Source organism: Phalacrocorax carbo, chromosome 1 (genome assembly GCF_963921805.1).
Source record: "Phalacrocorax carbo chromosome 1, bPhaCar2.1, whole genome shotgun sequence".
Classification (NCBI taxonomy): domain Eukaryota; kingdom Metazoa; phylum Chordata; class Aves; order Suliformes; family Phalacrocoracidae; genus Phalacrocorax; species Phalacrocorax carbo.
In genome coordinates this window covers 11001953-11024268 of record NC_087513.1, presented here as the reverse complement: position 1 = coordinate 11024268, position 22316 = coordinate 11001953, and the positions used below count along the sequence as shown (strand labels likewise).

General features: G+C 37.0%; 1 protein-coding gene across 1 annotated transcript in view; it reads right to left on the bottom strand.

Moving 5' to 3' along the window:
* Window positions 1-22316, bottom strand: part of PCLO (piccolo presynaptic cytomatrix protein) — a 367600-nt gene that overhangs the window by 68238 nt on the left and 277046 nt on the right. Inside the window, exons 12-18 of the mRNA XM_064443829.1 lie at window positions 21947-22014; window positions 19047-19258; window positions 13983-14033; window positions 12929-13059; window positions 11284-11310; window positions 7205-7298; window positions 1101-1172 (exon numbers count right to left, since the gene is read on the bottom strand). Of these exons, the coding sequence (XP_064299899.1) occupies window positions 1101-1172; window positions 7205-7298; window positions 11284-11310; window positions 12929-13059; window positions 13983-14033; window positions 19047-19258; window positions 21947-22014 (655 nt within the window). The remainder of the gene's footprint in view (window positions 1-1100; window positions 1173-7204; window positions 7299-11283; window positions 11311-12928; window positions 13060-13982; window positions 14034-19046; window positions 19259-21946; window positions 22015-22316) is intronic.

Here is a 22316-nt window from a genome sequence, read left to right as displayed (position 1 = left end):
ACTGAATAATTTAATAAATAAAATAGTTCTAGAGGTTGAAAATATTTGAAGGCAAAAGTTTAAATCTTCCTGTAGAAGCAGCTGCTGGAGCATCCGTTTTCTAAATGTCATAAATAACAATCATGTAAATATTCAGTAAAGCCCTGCATTTGGACAAACATGCTGAACTCAACAAGAATACTGACACAGTATGCAGGAAATAAGTAATCATGTAGTTGCGTCCTATACATTTATTTTAGTAATTGTTCAAAGAGTGACACTGATTGCTCAGTTTTGTAATTACACAAAGGGGAACTGGAGCTGAACTGAGTGCTTTTTTTTGTGAAATTCAAATGCAGAATGAGAAAAGATACTCTGAGTTACTCTGTATATGAGTGATCGATTTTCCTGGGCTTTTGTTTCTAATTATAATCCTCTTTTGTAATAACATCTTTAATTACTTTTTGACATCATAGTTATTGCTGGTAATTCTGTATTAAACGTACATATGCTTGTTTATTTGCTTTTAAAAGAGAAAGCATACTTTTTCCCATTATCACTCATTTTGTTTATTATTTAGTTACAAGATTTTGCCTTCAGCCATTCTTTGGCAATGATATTACTACTTTGTAGTGTTAAAAATTAGACCTTGATCAACAACACCAAATTACTCACACTTGCAGATACTTGTTCTTGTACTAAATGATGGTTTGATTGCAGAATTTAATCTTTTAAGCATTTACAAAGACTGATACCTCCTCAGCCTTCCCATATTATGTTAAAATCAAGGCAGACAGTTTCAGTCACACAAGAATTCCCCATTCAGTCACTGTGAAGGCTGTTACTATCACTGGCTCAAAAAATCCATTTTAATTTTCAGTGAAGTAACATTGTGTTGAGTCCTAAATGAACTTGTTGAGATAAAGGGAAGGCATCTTTCATGTGCAAATGAAAGAAAACATGACTATTTGTTATGAAGTCAGCAATAAAAATGTGATGTAACAAAGGTTTTACTTAACAAGTGTACCATACCTTGAAAGCAAACAGGCTCCAAATACCAACACGCAGTTAATCAGCTTTCTAACTAGTCAGGGCTAGAGAGGAGGAAATAAGATACTCACTTCACCAAGGAAGTCATTCGAGGAAAATCTATCATAATCCCAGACAGTCACTTCCAGTGTTTTCTTTTTCAGCTGCAATTTAAGTCAAAGGATAATTAACTGCATTGCCGTCATAAACTTCAGAACAAGTCATTATGGAGGTTTCTATTCAGTATCTCCCCTCCTTGTATGCTTTTTCAGAGTGACAACTAATCAGCTTTTGTCCTCCCTTGAACACAGAGAAAATAATTTGGGGCTATTATTTGTTATCAAGACAAATGGCCGTGTGCTTGGCCCTATTTAGGGCCTATTTCCACAAATTGTTTTTGACAGGAAGTGTGTCCACTACAAGAGCCAAACTGATTTTTAAAGCCCCATTTTTTGTAGTCCTGCAGCCTTTCTCACCATGAGATCAGAGTTGTCTGAATTCTGACATTTGCCTAAAGTGCATTTAAGTGTGAATTTCAAATGTATTATTTAAAACACCCTATTTACACAATCTCACCTATGAAGACCAGGCTTTAATACCCCTGCAGATCAGGGACTCTGCAAGTGATCCAGACATGCAGGAGAAGTTGTACTGTTAGGTACTAATGACAGCCATCAAACCCCGTTATCTGCAGATCTTGTTAAGCATGATACCTGTGTCAAGCACTCTTCCTACAGGCTACGGTAAGAGACAAATAAGTCTTTTTATATGACAAGATAGTGCAAGACAAAGAAGCTGTTGACCAAAGCAGTTGACCTTATTGGAAAGATTGACTTGACTGTCTTTTCAGGGGTCTGTGCCGACAGGTGGGGAGCGGATTGATTACTGGTGGTGTATGCTGGGGCAAAAGGCTAGCAGGTGGCTGGAGACGCAGCAATAAATTCATGTGGCTTGAAAGAGAGAAGGACAAAATTCTGGGGGATGGGATATCTGCAAAGTCAGGCTGAGAAGTTGTAAGTGAAGACTTTGTTGGACACTTCTAAGCATTACTAAGGAAAACAGGACTCTCTTCACATACTCGAATAAAAGAGGTCAGAACCAGAAATCTTATGTGATAATTGAGGTCATCATCCTAAGAGAAGCAAAGTGTCACTCATTGCTCCGACTATTAATTGGCTGCTTGGGACAAAGGGACATCAAAGGATCAAGTCATCGTTCAAAATCAGAAGCTATACCATTTACTGTGCATATCATATATATATATTCAAGAAAAGCACTGTTTTCTAGTTACCTCCACTGCTCCTTGGATTAATGCAACACAGATTGAGACAGTTCTTAATAACTTTAAATTGCCTTTAAATGATAATTTCACCTTATTATTAGGTATTCGGAATATCTTCTGCTCTCAGCTAACTTTAGAAAAATGAGCAAATTTGCAAAGCAAAAAGTCTTTGAAAATCGAGTTTAAATCGGCATATCCTGGAAAATCCACAGAAAGGGGAATTGTACCTTTTTTAGCATCAACAACATATTCTTTAAGCAGGCAAACACATGACCTGAAAGCTAAGATTAAAAAAGAATATATATATATTTGAGAACAATTCTTTACTCTTTCTCTGTTTTATTCCTACACAATTAGGCAACATTCTTCTTAAACATCCTTTAAAAAAATATCCTGCACAAATTAAGGAAAAAGTTGAACAAAGATACTTTCTTTTGAACATCCCTTACAAAACAGCTGTACAGCTGATTTCCTTAACTGAATAAAATTCCTTTTCTTTGCTGTTCCAAGACAGTATTGAAAATGCAATGTGAAAAATAACCTGAAAAAATGAATTGAGCAGCCACTGGTCCACGTTACTTTTAGCTTCCTGGATAATATAATTTTCTGCTAGATGTTATATTAAGTATATGTATTTTTACCCTTTAAAAAGAGCAATAGCATAAATATTTTTCAGAAATGTATTGTCTCAATTGTTGCTATTTTGGGAGGACATGTCATCTTATTTCAGGTGACGACTGTGCAAGGACAGAGAGAAGAATGTATAGGTCCAGGAAAGGAAAAAAAAACCCAAAGATTTCAAGGATTTTTGGTGGAAAGGGAAAAATAGAGAAGATTTTCAAGTACTGCAACCCTACTTTGCTAGCTTCTTTGCATTAGTAGGATAATAAAACTGTGCTGAAAACTTGCAGTACTCCACATTTCTTTGAGATCTCTATTTTAAGCCTCTTAGTTTAATAAAGCTTTTATAAAATATTACGACAATGAAAAACCATCAAAAGAACTTTATTAGGCAGAGTGCATGAAATGAGTTTCAAAGAGGAGGAAAATTTGCTTTTCTGAAGATATATTTATGTACCACTATTGAGGGCACAGAACACGCAATGGCTAGTGATTTTAGAAACTGCCATTATACCATCACAGCAAAGTAGGGTTCTGCCTAATGTAATCCAGTTTTAGGTCATGAAGCCAGAAGTTCACACCCCCATCAGGAATTTAACAGACAGCAATACTGAAATGGGCTGCAGAAACCCACTCTCCATCTGATAGTGAGTTTCTGCAAGTGGGTAAGGTATCAATAGGAAAATGACAGAGTGTCCCTAAAAGAAGGAAAGCAGTTTACACATGTTGCGAACCTTATCTGAGTTCCAAGCATATTATGAATAAAGTGTTACTGAGCCACAACTAATTTCAGGCTTTTCCTTGTGGAAAAATTAAAACTAAAAAAATAAATAAAAACTTAAAAATAAAAACCTGCCTAAAGGCATATTACTGCATGTGAACTCCAGGTAGCTATAGGCTGCTGTGGCAATCATCATTTAAAGAAAATAAAGGAATATGGAGAAACAGCCAATGTGAATATTTTATCTTATGGAAGACATAACAAACACCACACATGCAGAAGTGTCTGTTTCTTGTTTCAAATATCTGGAGAGCACCAGGTGTTGTCACAGATAATGCAGGTCTGTGTAACCAAATATGCATTACTTGAAATATGTAATACATGTTCCTTGAAAATCTCATATAACTCATGACTAGAGGAAACAAATATTTTTAATGCAGTTTGTTTTTCTCCTATGCTGAAAGTAAATTCCCGCAATTACTTCAGAAATAATATAAAAGATTGCAGTCTGAGTTAGGATATTTGGTGAGTAGAAATGAAGGTGGTGTATTAGATTGCATGTTATACTTATTTGTGTTCACGTTAATATTTAACACTTCATTGTACGCTTCTCTATATTGCTGTACTTCAGTACGTGGGAGGACAAAAAGACTTTTGCTACCTCACTCAGAAACTTACTTTCTCTTGTCCAAGATATTAAGTAAGATTTAGGTACCAACACTTTGCTGATTCATGAGAAAGCTTTTCTTACTTTTGGAAGTAAGTCATACACTCCTACATTACTCAAGGATTTTGAAAATATTACTCTTTCTAAATATATTACCTGCAATTCAAGGACAAGAGCTATAGCAAGAGCTATTCCCTTTAATGAATTACATCCATCGTTTAAGGAAATACTTTTATCTGCTTTCTGACAAGTAAGAAATTGAGGCAAACAAAGCGACACCTTATATTGTGGTAATATATTATACCAAAGGTCTGACCAGCAACAGAACTTACATCTTTTACCATCTTCTCCTTAAATCATTCTAATGCTTTCTTTCATGCTCTGAGTAGGTATTTGACTTGAGTTAGCAATTATTATACAGTATTTGTAATGTGTGTACTCGAACTTCCTTTCAAACTGTAATTATCTCCACTTTATTACTTAACAAAAAACTTAAATTACTAAATATTCACAGTTTAATTTATTTTTTCTCCAACTGTCAAAGTAGAATTTGCTACATGATAAAACTAATCATTCCGACCTTGAAAAAGTCTGTTTCATTTCAAAGAGTGATCTATTTCCCATAATTATTTTCACTTTAATTTCAGCTAGGTTATGAAATAAAAAAGGAAAATGAAAAATTGTACATCCAGCTAAAGTCTAGACAGTGACGTTAAAAGGACTATATTAGGAAATATTTAATAACACTTATTTGCTGTCAGCAAGCAACCCATGCTTTGATGGAGGGAAAGGAAATGCTTCTTTGAAGAAAAAATATTTATAAAGATTCATGAATTTGTGTTAGGGTTTGACTGCTAACTCTGTATAACTTAGTGTACGATGCAGTTTTGCTTGGTGATCAGAACACTCATTCCCAGTCTATCATTATTATTGTCTTGTACTTCTCTTCATATTCCTAACTATTTTGAAATATCCATTCGTGAGGGTTATGAGTACAAACTATTTACTATTGCATGCTGATAGTTCTTCAAACTGTAGAGGGTACTCATCGTCAGCATGGAATTATTTGGTGATTTAGAAATGTTCTTTACTGTGTATTCCTTAAATCAAGACACTTAATTTTATAGGAGAAGAATCACTCACACCTGTACCTGAATACTAGATACAAGACATGGAAAGGTGTGGAAGGAAACACTGCTCCTTGCACACACTTCTATGTGACAAGAGGACAAAAACCCCAATATACACGGTTCTCAGACGAAGCTTACACACTTATAATGATGAGCACTGCATAACAGTCTCAGAGGAAGGGAAAAGGCAGAGATTTGCAAATAGAAAGCAAAGGTTCAAAGAATTAAATATGTGTCCTAAAGGCAAATTTCATCAAATAATGGTCACAAAACTGACATAAAAGATATTAGATTTTCTGATATTAAAATCTCTGTCCAATAAATCCTAGACTAAGATCATTAACCAATTTAAAATCACCAAACAGCCACTGAATGTTCAACACCCAAGCCCTCTTAATTACAGCTCTGTGAAATGTCACAGCAGAACCTGAAAGCAAGTTAAGCAAACTGAAGAGTCTTTCATAAATGGAAAGCTCAGTTTGGAAATACTGCTAAGGCTTACTAAATCTTTCACAAAACCCCGAAGACCTAGTGTTTATAATGCAGCTAGATGAACATCAAAGGGCTTTTCTTCTGATGCTTGCATTGTCAATGACCTACCATTCATGAAATTCTACACGAAACAGCATGTAAAACCCATCAAACCATAATCACTACATATAACAGGGTACCTCTGAAGTAGATCTGAGCTATTGCCTGTTAAGTTCAGATGTGTAGATTGCATAAGCAACCACATCAGTGCCTCTGTGGGAAAGGTTTTGCTCCATGCAAAAGTGAGTATCTTAATCTATGTCCCTCTCAATGAACAAGAAGAATGAATAATCAATTTTTAAGTTAGGAGGTTAATACTGAGGTCTTGGCGTCATGTTGGGAAGTATATTAAAAGCATTGGGAAATAATTTCTCTAGAGTCTGATTATTCTGGGCTTTTCTTAAGAAGTACTGAAAGATTAGGTGGCCTTGAAAAATGAAGTTGAAAGTATCAAGAATAAAACACTAAGAAAGGTGAAAAGAATTGGGACTGTGCACAGATCCATTATTCTATAAAATATACCTCATAATTTAAACAAATGGACTGATCACAACTTTGCTCATTATGCCTTTTTCAAATGGCAAAAAGTCCCTTTAAAAGGGGAGATGGAGAAAAAGAGGACTCAGATGCTACATTCTGCCTCAGTTAACGCTATAGGTCAGTTAGAGTTAGGAAGCCACCAAGAAACACAGAAGACTTCCACAGACCTCTTCCCCAGAGGTGAGATAACAAGGAAATTAAATATCTTCTACATTTGTTTTTCAGATGATTCATAACTGAAGTCCATTGCTGTACATTGCTGCTAAATCTAAAAAAGGATGTCTACATGTTATAAATATTTTTGAAAAAGAAAATGGTAGGACTTGTATTTTGTGTGAGCTTGCATGACTTTTGGAATGAAGAGTGACAGTGATTTCTGTATCTACTTCAGAAACTTGACTTAATTTATTCCCAACCTGTATTCCACTATCATTTTTTAAATTGCCACATCTGTACTTATGACATGATTATGAGTGTAATCCCCACAAATTACCATTTTTATGAGTAGAAGGGCAAGAAAAGAGTATTGATATAGTAAGCTCTACCAGAGGCAAGAAAATAGTTCCAAATTTCCCCTAGAATTGTCAAGATTTTACAGGGGTTCACAGAATTGCCAGTACCATTGCTCCCTTTACAGTAAGCACTGCAGACCATACAAATACTGAAGCAGCAAATTGCACTGAACAGTACTACCAGTCACGCACCTGCTCCATGGAGATATTTTTATAAATGACCGTCTGATTCCACTCAGGATTCAAGCTTTTCTGTACGTACTTAGTTCTCCGCTTGTACTCAGCACTGAATTTGAACAAAGGAAGGAAATATTACATTAGCAATCTTTTGTTTCTTTCAGTTCTAATGCAAAAAAAACCACCCACAAACCAAAAACCAGAAAAAGAAAAGAACTGCATCCCTCATTTCTGCAACAACTCAGGCTTACAAAAGGACAGCCCTTGGGTTTTTCATTAGCATGCTTTCCTGGCGTCGTCTTTTAAAACATCTTCTTCTGACTCTTCAGCAGGCTAGCTCTGCCTACAACCGTTTCAACATAAAGTGTCAGTCCGGACACGCACATATGCTTTGTTCTTTCATTGTAGGTGTTGGGCTCTGATTATAAATTAATGTGATGCAATGATTTCTTTTTCAAGACCATCCTCCTATTAGCATGCTAAAGTAGCATGAATCCATTATATTTATAGGTTACAGTCTCTAATTAGAGTGTCATCTTACAAGAACATTTAATGAATGCCATGGGGTAGCTAACATCCTGTTAATGATAGAAACAATAATTTCTTATTGATCCTGTTCTCTGCCTATACCCCTAATTGTACTGGAAATAAACATAAAAGTGCATCATGCTTATGATTGTTTTTATCAATAGCCAAGAATAAAAAGTTTGGCTGTATAATCTCTTTTTAAAAAGAATCAATAGTGCTTTCTATTGTACTTTGCATATCCTGAGTACGGAGAAAGCAATATACTAACCTTTAACATAACATGGATTTATCTACCTCTGCAAGCTTTGATGTCAGATTTGCTTCCATTCCAATTTTAATTTAATATAGATTTTAATGGACATCTCAAAAGCGGTGGGTAGGAGAGCATGAGAAGCTTTTAGTACTTTGAAAACCCAACAAGATATAAGGTAAAGAACCTCTTTTTGCCAGTTTGCAAGTCAACTGCCCTTTGTCTTCTGTTTGTGCCTCCCATACATTAAAAGACTTACGTGCTACATCTGTTACTAAATCAAATGTGCTCAGGGCTGTTCTCCAGCACCAAGGCCAAATGCCACAGAATGACCTGTATTTGCCCTGTTAAACTCTCTTCTGGTTCTCCTGATTCTCACTTTTGACTTTTGATTGAACTGTATTTTGGTTCACACTGTGGCATGGGCTCAGAGCTGAAGAACTAGGTTCCTTTCATATGAGATTAACTCAGAACATGCACTCCAGGGGCTCTTTTAATCAGCTAGTTACTAATGGTGTACCATGCATGGTACCAGAGTGGAGCAGAGCTGAATTTAGTTTATGTGAAAGACGCATATGTTTTACTGACATGTAGGTGTCAATGTTGGGTCTTCAGCACCAGCAGTTTCACTCTGCAAACTCGATTCTACTGTGCAATGCTCCCCTCTAATTATAATGGAGTGTGCAATGGTCTTACTCTCCAAAAGGCGGTGGGTATATCCAAGCTGCCTACTAGATTGATATATTTTAATGAAAGGGACTTGCAGTTATGTTTGTTCTTGCATTTTTCTCTATTTGTTCTATGCAGTTCCATTTATCTTCTCGCAAAACATGCTATCCACTGTCTTCCAGTTTATTGAAAAGTCTCAAGGGCATTGGAACCCTGAAACAAAGTGTCTGTTCACCTCTACTTATGAGAAGAAAGCAGCAGCTGCCCACAGTTCAATCAGTCCTGTCAACCACAGCATACAGTGGTATATTTGGGGGGGGAAAAAAAATTTTTTTTTTTTTTCTTTTATATCAGTAAGGAAAGGATGAATTAAAATCTAGGGGAACCAAGAACATATGAAGAAACTCACACAATGTTATTTCTTTGCATGTCTTGGAAGAAAAGCTGAGATACAAAATGAAAACTAGATTTTGATGGCAAATCCTATTCAGTAATGCATTTAAAATTTTTAAGCACCTCAGTAGCCTTCTTTTCCCAGTCTCAGATCTGAGAAAAGCATCCCCATCACTCAAAGTATTCATGAGATTTGACTGACCCATAAGGAGACAAGGGACATGGGCAAGTGACAGCTGGGCTGGCAGCATCTCTCTCTCTCTCTGGGCTCACAGTACTCCTCAAATTGTCTATTCTGATCAACTATTAATGAAATATTAACCTATCCAAACTCCCCCTATGCCTGGAATAACCCGCTTACTTCTTACCTTAACTAAGCCAGGATAGTGTTATACAGCTTGGGCCTGTCTAAATGTCTATTTTGACCTTTAGGTTTTGAGGAACTGATATACTTCCATCTTTTTGAAGAGAGTAGGAAAGGACCCTTTGTGAACTCAGCCAAGAAAATGATACCAAGACATTCCCTTTCCCTTCCTGGATTTCCTTTTGCAATATTACAACTTCATCACCTTTACAAAGTTTCTGATTCTTTTCCAGAATATGTGAGAAGGTGATTCATGCAGTGCTGAGTTTTGGAGTTGGCCGTGACAAAAGGTAACTGTGTTGTTAACACAGTAACTCTGGAGTATTTCCATCGACGTCCAAAGAGTACCTGGATCTACACTGGCAAGGGCTGTGTTAGCCCACATTCATGAAACTTATGGTCTGGGTCTGTTGCAGAAGGAAGCAGGACACCTTGACCACTTCTAAGGAGGTGCAATACCCAGGTTAAGCGGGATGACAGCTGAAGGTTTCTAGACCTCTGAAGGGAAGGATCTGGCAAGTACATTAAGTTCATACCACCAATACAACTTCACCCAACAACTGTGATTAACAGATGGAGATGTTTTATTAAAATGCAGTCATTAAACTAGTCTATACCTAGCATGGAATAATTTCCACTTGAAATTCACAGAGTATGCTGTGTGAAAAGACACAACCTGCATTACTCTTTTCTTTACTGTTTCTCTAGGCTTCTCTAATTACAGTTGATTAATGTATAATGCATTTGAAAGTACAATGAAGAAAGTACAACAGAATAACTACAAAGAATAACTCAAAGAATAGGTACAAATAAGATGGAGACTCCCTTTTTACAAGGAGTCCCATGGAGAGGACAAGGGGGAATGGACACAAGTTGCTCTTGGGGAGATTCCGATTGGACACGAAAGGAAAATTTTTCACAGTGAGGACAGTCACCATGGGAATAATCTCCCCAGGGAAGGGGTTGACTCGGCCACATTGGACACTTTCAAGATTCGGCTGGACAGGGTGCTGGGCCATCTTGTCTAGACTGTGCTCTTCCTAGAAAGGTTGGACTAGATGATCCCTGAGGTCCCTTCCAACCTGGGATTCTGGGATTCTGTGAACTGCATATAAAATGTGGCATTTAAACACATTAAATAATTTTATTAATGAAGAAACAGGCTGATGATGGAGAAGATCTGTTTAGTAAAATTAATCTGTTGATTTGTTTGGCTAGGTTTCTACTTTCAAACAAATTTAGAATTAGGGCTGAATTATTATTATTTTATACTTAGCCTGGGCTGACATTAACATATCTTGAGAGTGGAGTTTTGCCTTATGTTTCCAACTCCAGAACAAACAAAGCACTAGTAATTTTAAAAACTAAAAATGCAACTTTGTTTACCACAAATAGCCATTTATGTGGTCAAGCAGCTTTAAAGCCAGCTGGGCAATTATCTAGAATTATGCCTGGCCTTAATGTCTATACACTGTGCAAGGTGTAGCAAGAAAAATGTTCCATTTAATTTCCAAACAGTACCTGTTTCTCTTGGCAGTAACACCATTCAAAATATTGATACAAGCTCACTGTTAAGTATTTTGCAACTTTCAGTGAGTGAGAATGAATTTTTAGATATCTCTAAACTAAATCCTTTCAGATGTCAGAAGAAATTCTGTTTGTCATCAGTGTTTGGCCCTAGAATATTATTTCACTGAGGAACATTAATTACTTGTTTCCAGTTCCTTCTGACCCAGAAATGGGATTCATTAGAGAATGAACAGCAAAACCATACTGCAACTGTGTGTCATCAAAACTCAAGGAAATCTATAGTTCAACGCACAGGCTTATAATAATATCATGCATGCATACAAAAGTGAAAGAAAAAAATTGGAAGACAGTACACTCTACCTTGCATTTTGGACAACCATGACTTGTCTGCATACCCAGCATTTACAGAGTTAGGAACACGGAGGAAGCAGTGTGAGAGAAAATGAGAATAGAGATGAAAGAAAATGTGAATAATGGGCAGTTTCTAGTATCAGAATCAAAGGAAATAGAGGCATTAAGAAGAAGAATAAGTCTAGTATGGAGTGAACTACAGATAAAAGATATGCAGTAGCAATTCGTTTCTGCTTTCAGAAACCAGTTTGGCACTTTTGAGAAGCTCTTAATTTTCATTATTCCCTAAAGCCCCAAATTACATGCAAAATTGTAACATTGCCATGTTTTAATATAATGAACGCAAACAAAACTAAAAACCAAATTCTTCATAACTTGGCCACAAGTTTAAACCTATACGTCTATCTGGGTTAGACCTCTGCAGGGTGAACACCTCTCTAGTTCAAGGCTTTATTTCTACATCAGTGAATGTACCTGCAAAATTGCCAGTAAGATTGATTTGACAAGTATTTTACAAGACTCTTGGGTCCATTAAAAAAAACCTCAAGATTTAGGACCTGTTCCCATTATATTCTGTAATAGTTTTGGGCCCAGTGCCACTGAGCAGTATTGAATGCTGTGGAGCTGGAATTAGCAAACTACAGAAGAATACGTGTGCCTTTAGCTGTGCCATTCATGTACTTTTAGCAGTGTTTGTCCATACGCCAAATGCTGAACTGTGACCTGAGCATCCACTTTCCTGTTACTTTGAATAGAACAGAAATAGAGATTTTCAGTTGTAACGTCCTAGCCTAAGAGTCTTTTAGGATGAGTGTGATTACACAAGCAGAGAAGTTTGCAGGAATTTTCTCTGGAATCTAAGGTCTCATCCATCAGCTTTAGATACACTACTGTGTAACTGAAGTCAGCAGGATTATTATAACCATGTATACTTATGCACACGTATGACATTCTGTAACTTTAGGGCACAAAAAAGAGTTATATTATTGCTGATACAGGAACATATCGTTTAAAGGAAACACTAATGAACTATTTGTAATTACTGAATCTAAAAAAGCAGTGGTCTGTGAAAAAGTGATTAGTGGTTTGTATAGTCCATAGATACAGAATTACCAGAATTTCTAAAATTAGCTATTTAAAAAAAAGTAATAAACAAATCACATGGAATGAACATTTTCTGTATAGTATTTCACACCTTTGGTATTATACCGCAACCTTAAATTTATCTCAGATACTGTAATTCTGTAAGTTTGCAAAACTGTCCCAAATTCAGAATGTCTTGAGCGGAAGCAACAATTCTATTTTAACCCTAACATATAACTTTCTATATTATAGAAAGTATCATATATATTTAGTACATTTCAGTAGAGTCAGTTTTTCTTTTAAAACATATTTTTGCATGTATTGGAATTTTTAAATGGAAACATGAAAAAAAATTTAAATCTACAAGAATGACCATGAAGTCCCAGAGTTTGTTAGCCAAAGTACACACATTCTCCTGGATACAGGATCTGCCTCTTTACTAAAAATCTACCATTTTTCCTGGTGTTGTATCTGGATTTTCTTCAGCAATAACTCTCAGTTCTGTTTATTAGTGACAAGTAACAAACCCAAATTAAAAGAAAGTTCAGGTTCAAATTTCTTTTATACTTACCCTCTCCCTGGAAGAAGATAAACTTTAACAAAGGGGTCAGAATAGCCATTGTTGTCTCTGGGAGCAAGGTTTCTTGCCTGAAGGATGTGAATGACAAGGTTGCCAAGGTGTTTGTCATAGTTGATTTGAAGCTAGAGAATGCATTAAAACACAGTAAGTTCATTTGTTATTTTTACTTCCTAAATGATTCAATACATCTCCAAAATCCTTTTAATAAAATTAGTTTTAGACCTTTACTTTGGATGGAAATAAACAGTTTAGAAGTTTATGTCTCTCTCTCCTGGCTAGAATGAGATGCCAGATGATTATGTTTGATCATGAAACAAATTTTTCTTTCAAAGGCTCTCAGTATTGGTTTGTTGGGTTTTTTTAATTAAAAAAAAAAGGAATTAAATCTATTCCAGTCAGGAGAAAGCAGATGAAATCTGGACCCTTGATATTATTCTGAGCAATAGCCAGTTTATTGAGTAGGAATTACACAAATTCTGCCTGGAACCCAAGCCTGGGAAGGATGTTGTAATACTATGGAAAGACCCTTAGTACTAGGATAGGAGAAAGTGATGAATTAAGGAAACAAAAGACAGAAATCTGTAGGAAATTAGGCTTAATTTATTCTACCACTTCCGGTTCTACTGTTTTTAAAAACTAGAGTAAAAAAACTAGAGAACCACAAACTTGGCATTGCATGGAAACGAATCCACTGCATTATGTGAAACCCACAGCAGTCTTTGCTTAAATGTATAGAGACTGGGAATTTCTGAAGTAAACCACAATAAGTGCCCAAAGATTAAAGATTAGAATGTATTTCACTATTCACTATTCACTATACTGTTCCCTTCAGGAACAGTAGCATTTTCCATTCTTCTGTCTGCATTTGACAAGCCAACATTAAAGACATACACAGAGGTGAAAATCTAGCACTGACTTACAAGTGACATTTGAAGGTGTTGGAGTTGAATAAGAAATCAGTTAATGGAGATTGTTTCCTGCAAAATTATTCATTAGAAAAATGCAGCCAGTAGCAACAATTTACAGAGAAAAACTATATATTTACCTGAATTTCTCCAGTGATTGGATGGGAAGCAGACTTTGTAGTTTCAGTGGGCTGCCAGATTAAAATACATAAATAAATACATAGGCACACACTCACAAATATACACATATGCTTATTGGAAAGAATAGATTTTCAAAGTTAACTTTTTACCAGATGTTGTTTATACTGCTGTATTGCCACATATTTTTAAAATCCATTTAATTGTCTACAATTTGTATGCTCAAAACTAATAATTATGGTATTTCAACAGCACTTAAAGACCATCCCAGCCATTTTGATCAGACTTCATGGAAGTACAGAATCAGACAATTTGAACAAAAAAGTCTTTCCAGTCTGAGCAGATTGGTCACACAGGCAGGTGTGGGGAGAAAGAGTCATATAGCATTAACCCTGTCTAAAAAACTGAATGTTGGAAAGAGAAACCAAATACCATGTCAAGCACAACATTTCTATTGAAAGGCAAAGGTTACACTAGTTTAAATTGAGTTTAGGTGAACATGGGTAGAAAGAGTGGAAAGAATGGTACTAAAACTGAGTGATGTGTATAAGTGGATTTCACAATTGCAAGTCATGTCATATAATATTTTTTGCTTTATTCTGTGTTTTCTGATAATCAGTTCAGCTACACCACTTCATCTTCAAATTCCTCCACGCACTTTCATTACATGAAATTTAAATTTTCTGTCCTCCCCTTCATGATGCTCTATAATCTTGCCTATTCCTTTTTGTTCTGTATCGCTGAGCTTCTCTAGGTTGCTGACAAAAGCAATAAAATCCTTCATGACTTTTTTTTTTCCCTTTTTCTTCCCTTGTGTTTGTTAGTAGTTGCAAAATAATACCACCATTTGCTTCAAATGAACTCCCAAATATATGCTGTTCTGTTGAACGGTGGTGTCCTTGACCCACCCTGGACCTACCTCTAATCTGCAAGCCATCAGTCAAGCAACAAAACTCTCTCTGGCTCAGTAGCAGGATCTGAATATTTTTGCATTCTCTCCACATCTGCTTCTTGGTTGATGCAGCAGAAAACAAAGGATGCAAACAAGGACAAGCTTTCTGTTCTCTGAAGACTGATCTGGAAGTCATCTTTTCCTGTTTTTCCAGATGTGACCAGCAGCCTGACCTATTATGCTCCGTAATTAGGATTTCTTTCACTTTCTGAGAAGTGTAAAACCCATCTGCCTCTTCTGTGCTGCCCTACCCTCCAAAAACCCTTTAGAGATTTTCTCAGGATGTTGGATATGAGTTGTTTCAAATTAGGCCAATGCACAGCCTATGTCTCCTGGAGCAGAGCATGAAGTTAAGGTGATACACTACTCTTCTCAGGTTTGCAATGAAGAACCATCCCCTCGGTCACTCAGATCTGCAGGCCAGAACTAACCAGAAAAATCCCAGCCAAACACTAGCGCAACAAAAAACAAGGGAGAAAAAGAGCCCAAACTTGCCTGTTATATAGTTATATTCACTGTCCTGTGTTGCCTTGCTTTTGTTTGTTTTACATGCTTGCCTTCTGGATGTGTTTCTTTATGAACATAAGGTTTTTCAGAAAAAAAAATTGCATGCGCCAGTCAAAAATAATTATTGTGGAAAATTTTTAAATCAGCTTTTCTTGGTACCTTACAAAGGTTTAAGAGTAATCTCCCTAATATTTAAAATAGATCATCACTAGTTCATAAAATGTTCTGAATATTAAATGATATTTTAGCTCAATAGCAAAGTACTCCTAAAACTTGTTTAGTCCTTGAAAGAATATTCAAAGAGAGAATTTCACTCCTAGCATCATGTAAACTTTCAAAGTAATTCTTAAATAGCTTACATTTCTCCTACTTTACCTCTACAAATGGATTTTATTATACTATCCTAGTTCTGACCCCAGTCTGTACGAGCACTGACAGTACTGACAATGCTACATGGTAACACGGAGTTAGCTGTGCTGTGCCTACAGAATCACTGCTGGATAGTCTAAATGCTCTAATTTTTCAGAAGTTTGAACAGCAAAAATAATGAGTTTGTTCACCCCAACTATCATGTAAAACAGAATGCATTAGTACAAATACTGCAGGAGTCCAGAGAAAAGGGAATGGGCATGCCGGATTTGTGTGTGGACTTCCAAAGGTGGTTAATGTGGAGTTCCCTTTAGCCATGCAGTTACTTTGCTTTCATCTACTTGTCTGTAAAGCTAAATGTGCATTTTAATGTTTCGATATCATTGTTAAATCTCTGTATTAATTTAGAAGGCTGTGATTCAGAATATTAAATATTTTGTTTTTTCTCTGATGTCAGCGGATTTAAAACTGACCATGAAGAGCTACCCAAATATTTCAAAGAAACATGAATAATTTAGGCTGAAAGAGACCTCTCAATGTCATCTGGTCCAAGCCCCATCTCAGAGCTGGGCCAGCTTCGAAGTTAGATCTGGATTGTAAGACAGAGATGTAAATAAGTATCCTTTATCAGGGTCTCAGTGAGGATTAATTTTAAAAAGGAAAAGCATTTCACTGCTGACTTCTCTAGGAGCTAAAGGGTCTGAGGATTTAGAAAAACAACCCATTCTTCAAGACACAAAGACAATTAAATGTTTCTATGGGGCATTTATAACCTGGATGTAACCTGCACAGTAGAATGATCATGCATTTACATTACAAAAGAAGCGGGTCTGCACAGGGTATAGTCAGCTCAAGGCTCTGAAAGGTTAAATCTCTCCTGCGACGGCTAATCTAATTTCATTCTTATTTCTTTTGATACTCCCTGCATGCACTCATGCACCCTGTGCAAAAGCTGGTGCTTTGCAATGCCGTCACACCTGCTGGAGGAGGTTGTCATTACCATGGTGTGAAACTTGTTAATGCCAGGCTCTGATGCTATGTGCTATCACTCTCTGTAGTAATGGGACAAAATATTAAATATGAGAGAACTGGCACTGCAGAATATAGAAGAGAGTAGTACAACATTTCTGGAGACTATATTCTATACAAAAAAACTTTAAAAAAAAAAGTCTTACTTGCTAAAAATAAGAACAGTAGCAAAAACAAGATCTAGGCAGTTCGGTTGTTTAGTCTGTCATGATATTTTGGCAAGGCTGCAACCTGCCCAAGGCAAAGAGCCGTTCCAAAAAACATGAGCAGTAGCTTTCTCTTCTAAGAGAGCTCAACACCATTATAAACTTGGCCTGCAGTCAATGAACAGCAACTACACGAGTCAACAAGAGCTACGGTTGTTATGAAAGAAATGCCTCTCAATGTAGTTTTCAGAAATAAGCGAAGAATGTTTTAAACATTTACCTGATTATTTTTGACTTTTGCATCCCCTACATAAAGGCATGAGTTTTAATAATTTTTTCTTTCATCTTCATAAGCCTCCAGATGAATTTTCATAAAAGATTACTAAATCCTTTGTGAAGCAGGAAATGAAATTTATACATCTAACTTTAGGTGACCTGCTACAGTGCCAAAGCTGGGAACCCAGTCTTCACATGTGGACAGAGAGAAGCACCTCTCCAGGACACACTGCACATCAAGGATTTATGGCTCTCCTTACACTATGAAGTGAATTCAGGAGTGTGATTCATCTAACCAAATGAAAGGGATGGTGACATCTGCACTAAGAGCCCTGCCCTCTCCCTTCCATGCAGTGCATGCACTTCAATGGCAGGGTTCATCCAGTCGTATGAACTGTACTTCAGAAGTGCGTTGTTCTCACTGGTAAACATAAAGTGCACGGCAAACTAGTTCATAGGTAGATGTTTACAATCTCCAGAGTGAGGTGCAATGAAACCAACTATTAACCTGACAGTTAGGCAACTCTGCCAGTTCCCTGAAGTTAGGTGCAATAAATCTTGACATATGGATTTAACTTGTGCATCATAGACCTGAATTAGTTCATAATAAGTCAATGGGAATTGTGACAAGACAGAATTACTATCCAGAACAAACTGATCCATAAATACATTTGCAGTTTTTGCTAAACTGCTGGATGAAAGAGATATTTTTTTGTGCGTCCCCTCACATGAAAGTTATGTAAGCCTACTGAAGAGCTAATTGAAATGAGCAGGCACCATTTGCTGGTTTTTGTTCATACAGTACCTGATGCATTTGTAGTTCAAATCACAGTCATAGTTTCAACAGCACAAAATTACACACATAACAATACTGCAGTAGGAACCTGGCAGTCCCAAGAAGGAATGAAGATACAGAGAAATAAATATCTAGAAAGCATCTTGTTTGCAATGTTAAGCTTTGCTTCCAATAGTAAGACAGTGAAAAGCTATGTATTTGGGATAGCAATCAGCTTTAGCTATCTTGCAAATTGCTTAAGCAAATACAGTCTTCACAGGATTGATTTTTCTCTTCAGGTGTTAACCTTTTTGACACAAAATGCAAAAATGTGACAGATGACTTTATGATTTAGTTTCCAGTTTCAATTGTGAAAAAATGCTGCTAAATTCCCCCTCTCCCCTTTCCAGGTGTGCAGGTAGGTGCACAAAGAGAATGAAGTTCAGCTGAGAAACGGACAGGATGTGGCAGAGAAAATGAGAAATCATGCTTAACAAGTTCACAGGAATTATCTAGTGACAAAAAACATTTTGATGGTAAATTTATTTTAATTATTTCCCTGGCTTTCAGAGGAATGCTTAACATTGCTATGATTATTCATAGGTTGTAAAACTTCCAACAGTAGCTTAGTACAGAGAGGGAAATTATGGTTTTAGGAATATCAGCTGCTTCTGTGGAACTAGTACCTCACCATCATGTAGGATACACTTAAAAAGCAAGAGCAATGTAGAATGAAAAGGGCAATTATTTTGTTTTAAAATAATAATATTAAGTTTGAGAAATCTATTTTCAGAGAGGGTCCAATCTTTTATGACCTTGGATAAAATGCATAATCTCCTTTCCTTGTGTCCAAATTCTATATCTTAACAGTCATTAACAGTAATACTCATCACTGTCGTGGAAAAGAACTCATCAATATGTGCTGTGATTTCTTGCTGCACTGAAGAAGATAAATAGGCAGTGTCTTCTTGTCACCAAAGTGTTATTGCTGCATAACTGAGAAGTTTCTTACCTTGCTGCTATGCCGCTTTTTGCTCACTGAGGGAGAACCAGGCTGACCAGGGCTGGGAACAGCGCTGGAGGTGGCAGAAGTGGTTCCAGAATGAACATGGGATCCCTTTTCCACTCCTGAGGAAGCAACCAGAGGCGACTGCTGTAGAGAAACCTTCTGGAGCTCTGCAGCCAGCTGCTTTGGATCAACCCCTGGGGACTTCGCTTTATCTACTGGATTAAAGTAAGAGAGCTTTGTATTGATAATTGCTAAAACATTCAAATCCATCTTGCCATGGTACAGGGACATGATAATGATCTTCACAAATTTTCACACTGTGTGCTTGTATACTGTGAAGATGCAAGAGACAACCTATAAAAAATTGATGTCTCCCCCACAACATCAACATCCCAACTCCAATCTTTCTACTCAACACTCTAGTCAACTAGTGTTACTCATCTCACAAGCTTTCTGAGAAGGTTATTCTCTAGCTGAATAAAAATAGGCCTTGCTGATCATACTGGAGCAAACTACAATTTTAAAGACTGGCCTGTGCTAAGTTTCACTGTTTGGAACTGGTCCAGTTTCACCAAGTATCTGAACTTTGTTGTAACAAGCTTTAACCTCGCCTTTTTTTTAATCAACTGGACATTCAATAAAACTGAAATCTGCTCCTGAGATAATTCATACAAAAATAAAGAGAAAAGGAGCTCAAAGCTTTAGGACCAGAAATTATTCTAAGCAGGATAAAATGAAAACAAATGAAGAGCAGAAGCCCTGATTCATCTTTCCTTATTGCACACAGCTATGTGAGGCATCTGTAGTAGGAGTCTAATTGCCCTCCCTGCTGCCCTGGCAATGAGTGGCAAAATCTACCCTTCATAGATGTCAGTCTCCATTTAATAGAGAAACAAGGTCAAGTAAGTTTCACATGTGCCTTAAGGTGTGTAGAGTTAAAAGGATACTAGGCTCAGCTTGCTTCCCAGGTTCTCAGAAGTATGAGAAACTTAAGGAAATGCGTTAGCTTTACCCTGTCTGCTAGGCTGTATTTGTTTTATCTCTATAGTGCGAATTGAGATTGCTCTTTTCCAAAGCGCTAATGGTCTGCAAAACCTCAGAGGTGATGGCAAGAAAGAGTTGGCTTTGCAGCCAGAAGGGACTCTACAGAGTTGTTCTAACTCAGAAACCACCAGAAGATTGCTAGACTATGAGGAAGCATGCCTGCAAGAATGGAGGAATTCACTTTTATTTCTGTTCTTTCTCATTTTGAGTTTTCTCCATTAATAAAAAATATTATGTATTCTAGCTTCTATCCTGTCAAAACCCAATTTCAGTGTCTATGAATGCCTTCGGTGGTTTTTGATCTGCTCACTAAGAAAAAAATTACCGGTAGCTCAGTCAGACTCAGTATCTGCTTTCAATTAATAACAATAACATCCATTTTCAACAAAAGGTAGCTTGATGGTAAGTATATTAATAGCTGAGAGAGGTAGATGGTCAGAAAATAGAGGATTTAATCCAGGAAACGTGCACCAACTGATAAAACAGCAGCCACAAAACCACAGAACTCAGAATGGACCCCTAAGAAGCTGAGTAAAATGCTCTTTTAACATGCACTGAGCTTGCTGAAGGGCTGCATTACTAGTAATATTGTGGATGTTGGTTCAAAGTTAGATTAGATACTACTAATACCATGATTAGAGCATGCAGTCATTGTATTAATTCATTAGAAGGGAATCCTCCCAGAAGCACTGCCGTTTTAGAAGTCACATAACAAAACTTCACACAAAGTACTTCCTACTGCAGCCCTGTATCCTAGTAAATACTGTATTTTCACCACTAATAATAGGCCACAAGCCTTGTATTAAGCTAACATAGGCCTTAGGATTTTTGTTTTATTTGCACCTGCTCCAGTTTGCTAGCAGCTTTGTTTTAGCTTGTCTGGCTGCAACAGCAATTGTCTAATGACCAGATGGCTATGACCTTAATTTGAAAGAGTTATGATTCACCTTGCATAATTGTGCTGTATAATGTCCATTCTTAATAATTTTGATATATAACAGCACAACAGCAATTGCACTGTGTAAACTGAAATATTTCTGACTCCAGATTAATAATAGAGTTTATAGGAGCACAGGCCTAGGGTGACAGCAGAGTACTGCAAGGTTTGGGCACAGGACCATAGCTGAGGCTCCAGGGCTACCAGCAACTCACTGGTCAGTTACCAACAATAACACCAACCCAAGAGCTGGGCAAAATCTATTTTAGGAGCAACAGAAGGAACAAAGAACAAGAATATATCACATTCAAAGTGTACAACATCCAGTCAAGTCATAAGTAATGAAATGCTGCTGACCAGTGAGGAAAGAGCAAGGCATACTAGAGAACAAAAAAAGGCCCCAAGCAGCTCTTGACGCGAAGAGGAAAGAATCATCAACAACATCCACCTCCCAGCAAGGAGGAATCAAAAACTCTCACCACAGACATCACACTCCTCCCAGCAAATTCCTCAGGACACTATTGACTTGCTGTACTGCCCGAGAACGAAACCACTGCCTGCAGGGTCCGAAGAAGCTGCCGAAGGGGGACCATTATGCCACAGTTTTCTATGGCATGTATGGATGAAGGGGTAGCTAGCAGGAGATATTACCCGGATAAGAAATATTAGCTGCAGTATGGTTACTGAGATTTCCTTTGTATTAATTAGATATGTAGACTGTGTCAGTATGAATTGAACTGAATAACTGAATAACCAACAATAAATGCTTGGCTTAGTGTATAATGTGTAGTCCCCTTTCTGCCCATGGCAAGATCTCGGATGTAACACCTGAGCTTACAATGCTAATACCCTAGCTTATATAAAATCCAATTTTCAGCTGCTACCTGGTCCTCCAATAGCAAAGCAATACCTTATTACTTACCTGCCTTTACTGGTTCATGCAGCTCCAGGTGCTGGGGATTCTCAGAATCCGAAAGCATGTTTAGGTCCCTAAAGAAAGCAATGAGAAGCCTGAGACAAAAGAAACTCTTTCCTTACACCCTCATTATTGTATTAAGTAGATAAATGAATAGTGGTTCATGACAGAAAGCAGCTCCCAAGCATGGCCCCTTCTTAGCTGATAAGTACTTGCAATGCTGTTAAAGAGCTGAGAAAAGGTTCTTTTAAGGTGAAATCTTTAATGGATTGAATGCAAGTTTATACATTTCTTATGGTGCTTAAATAACTTTCATCTAAGGGATATAGGTTTCAGTAAAAGTCAAGTTAGTGCTAAATTACTATCTTTTTCTAAC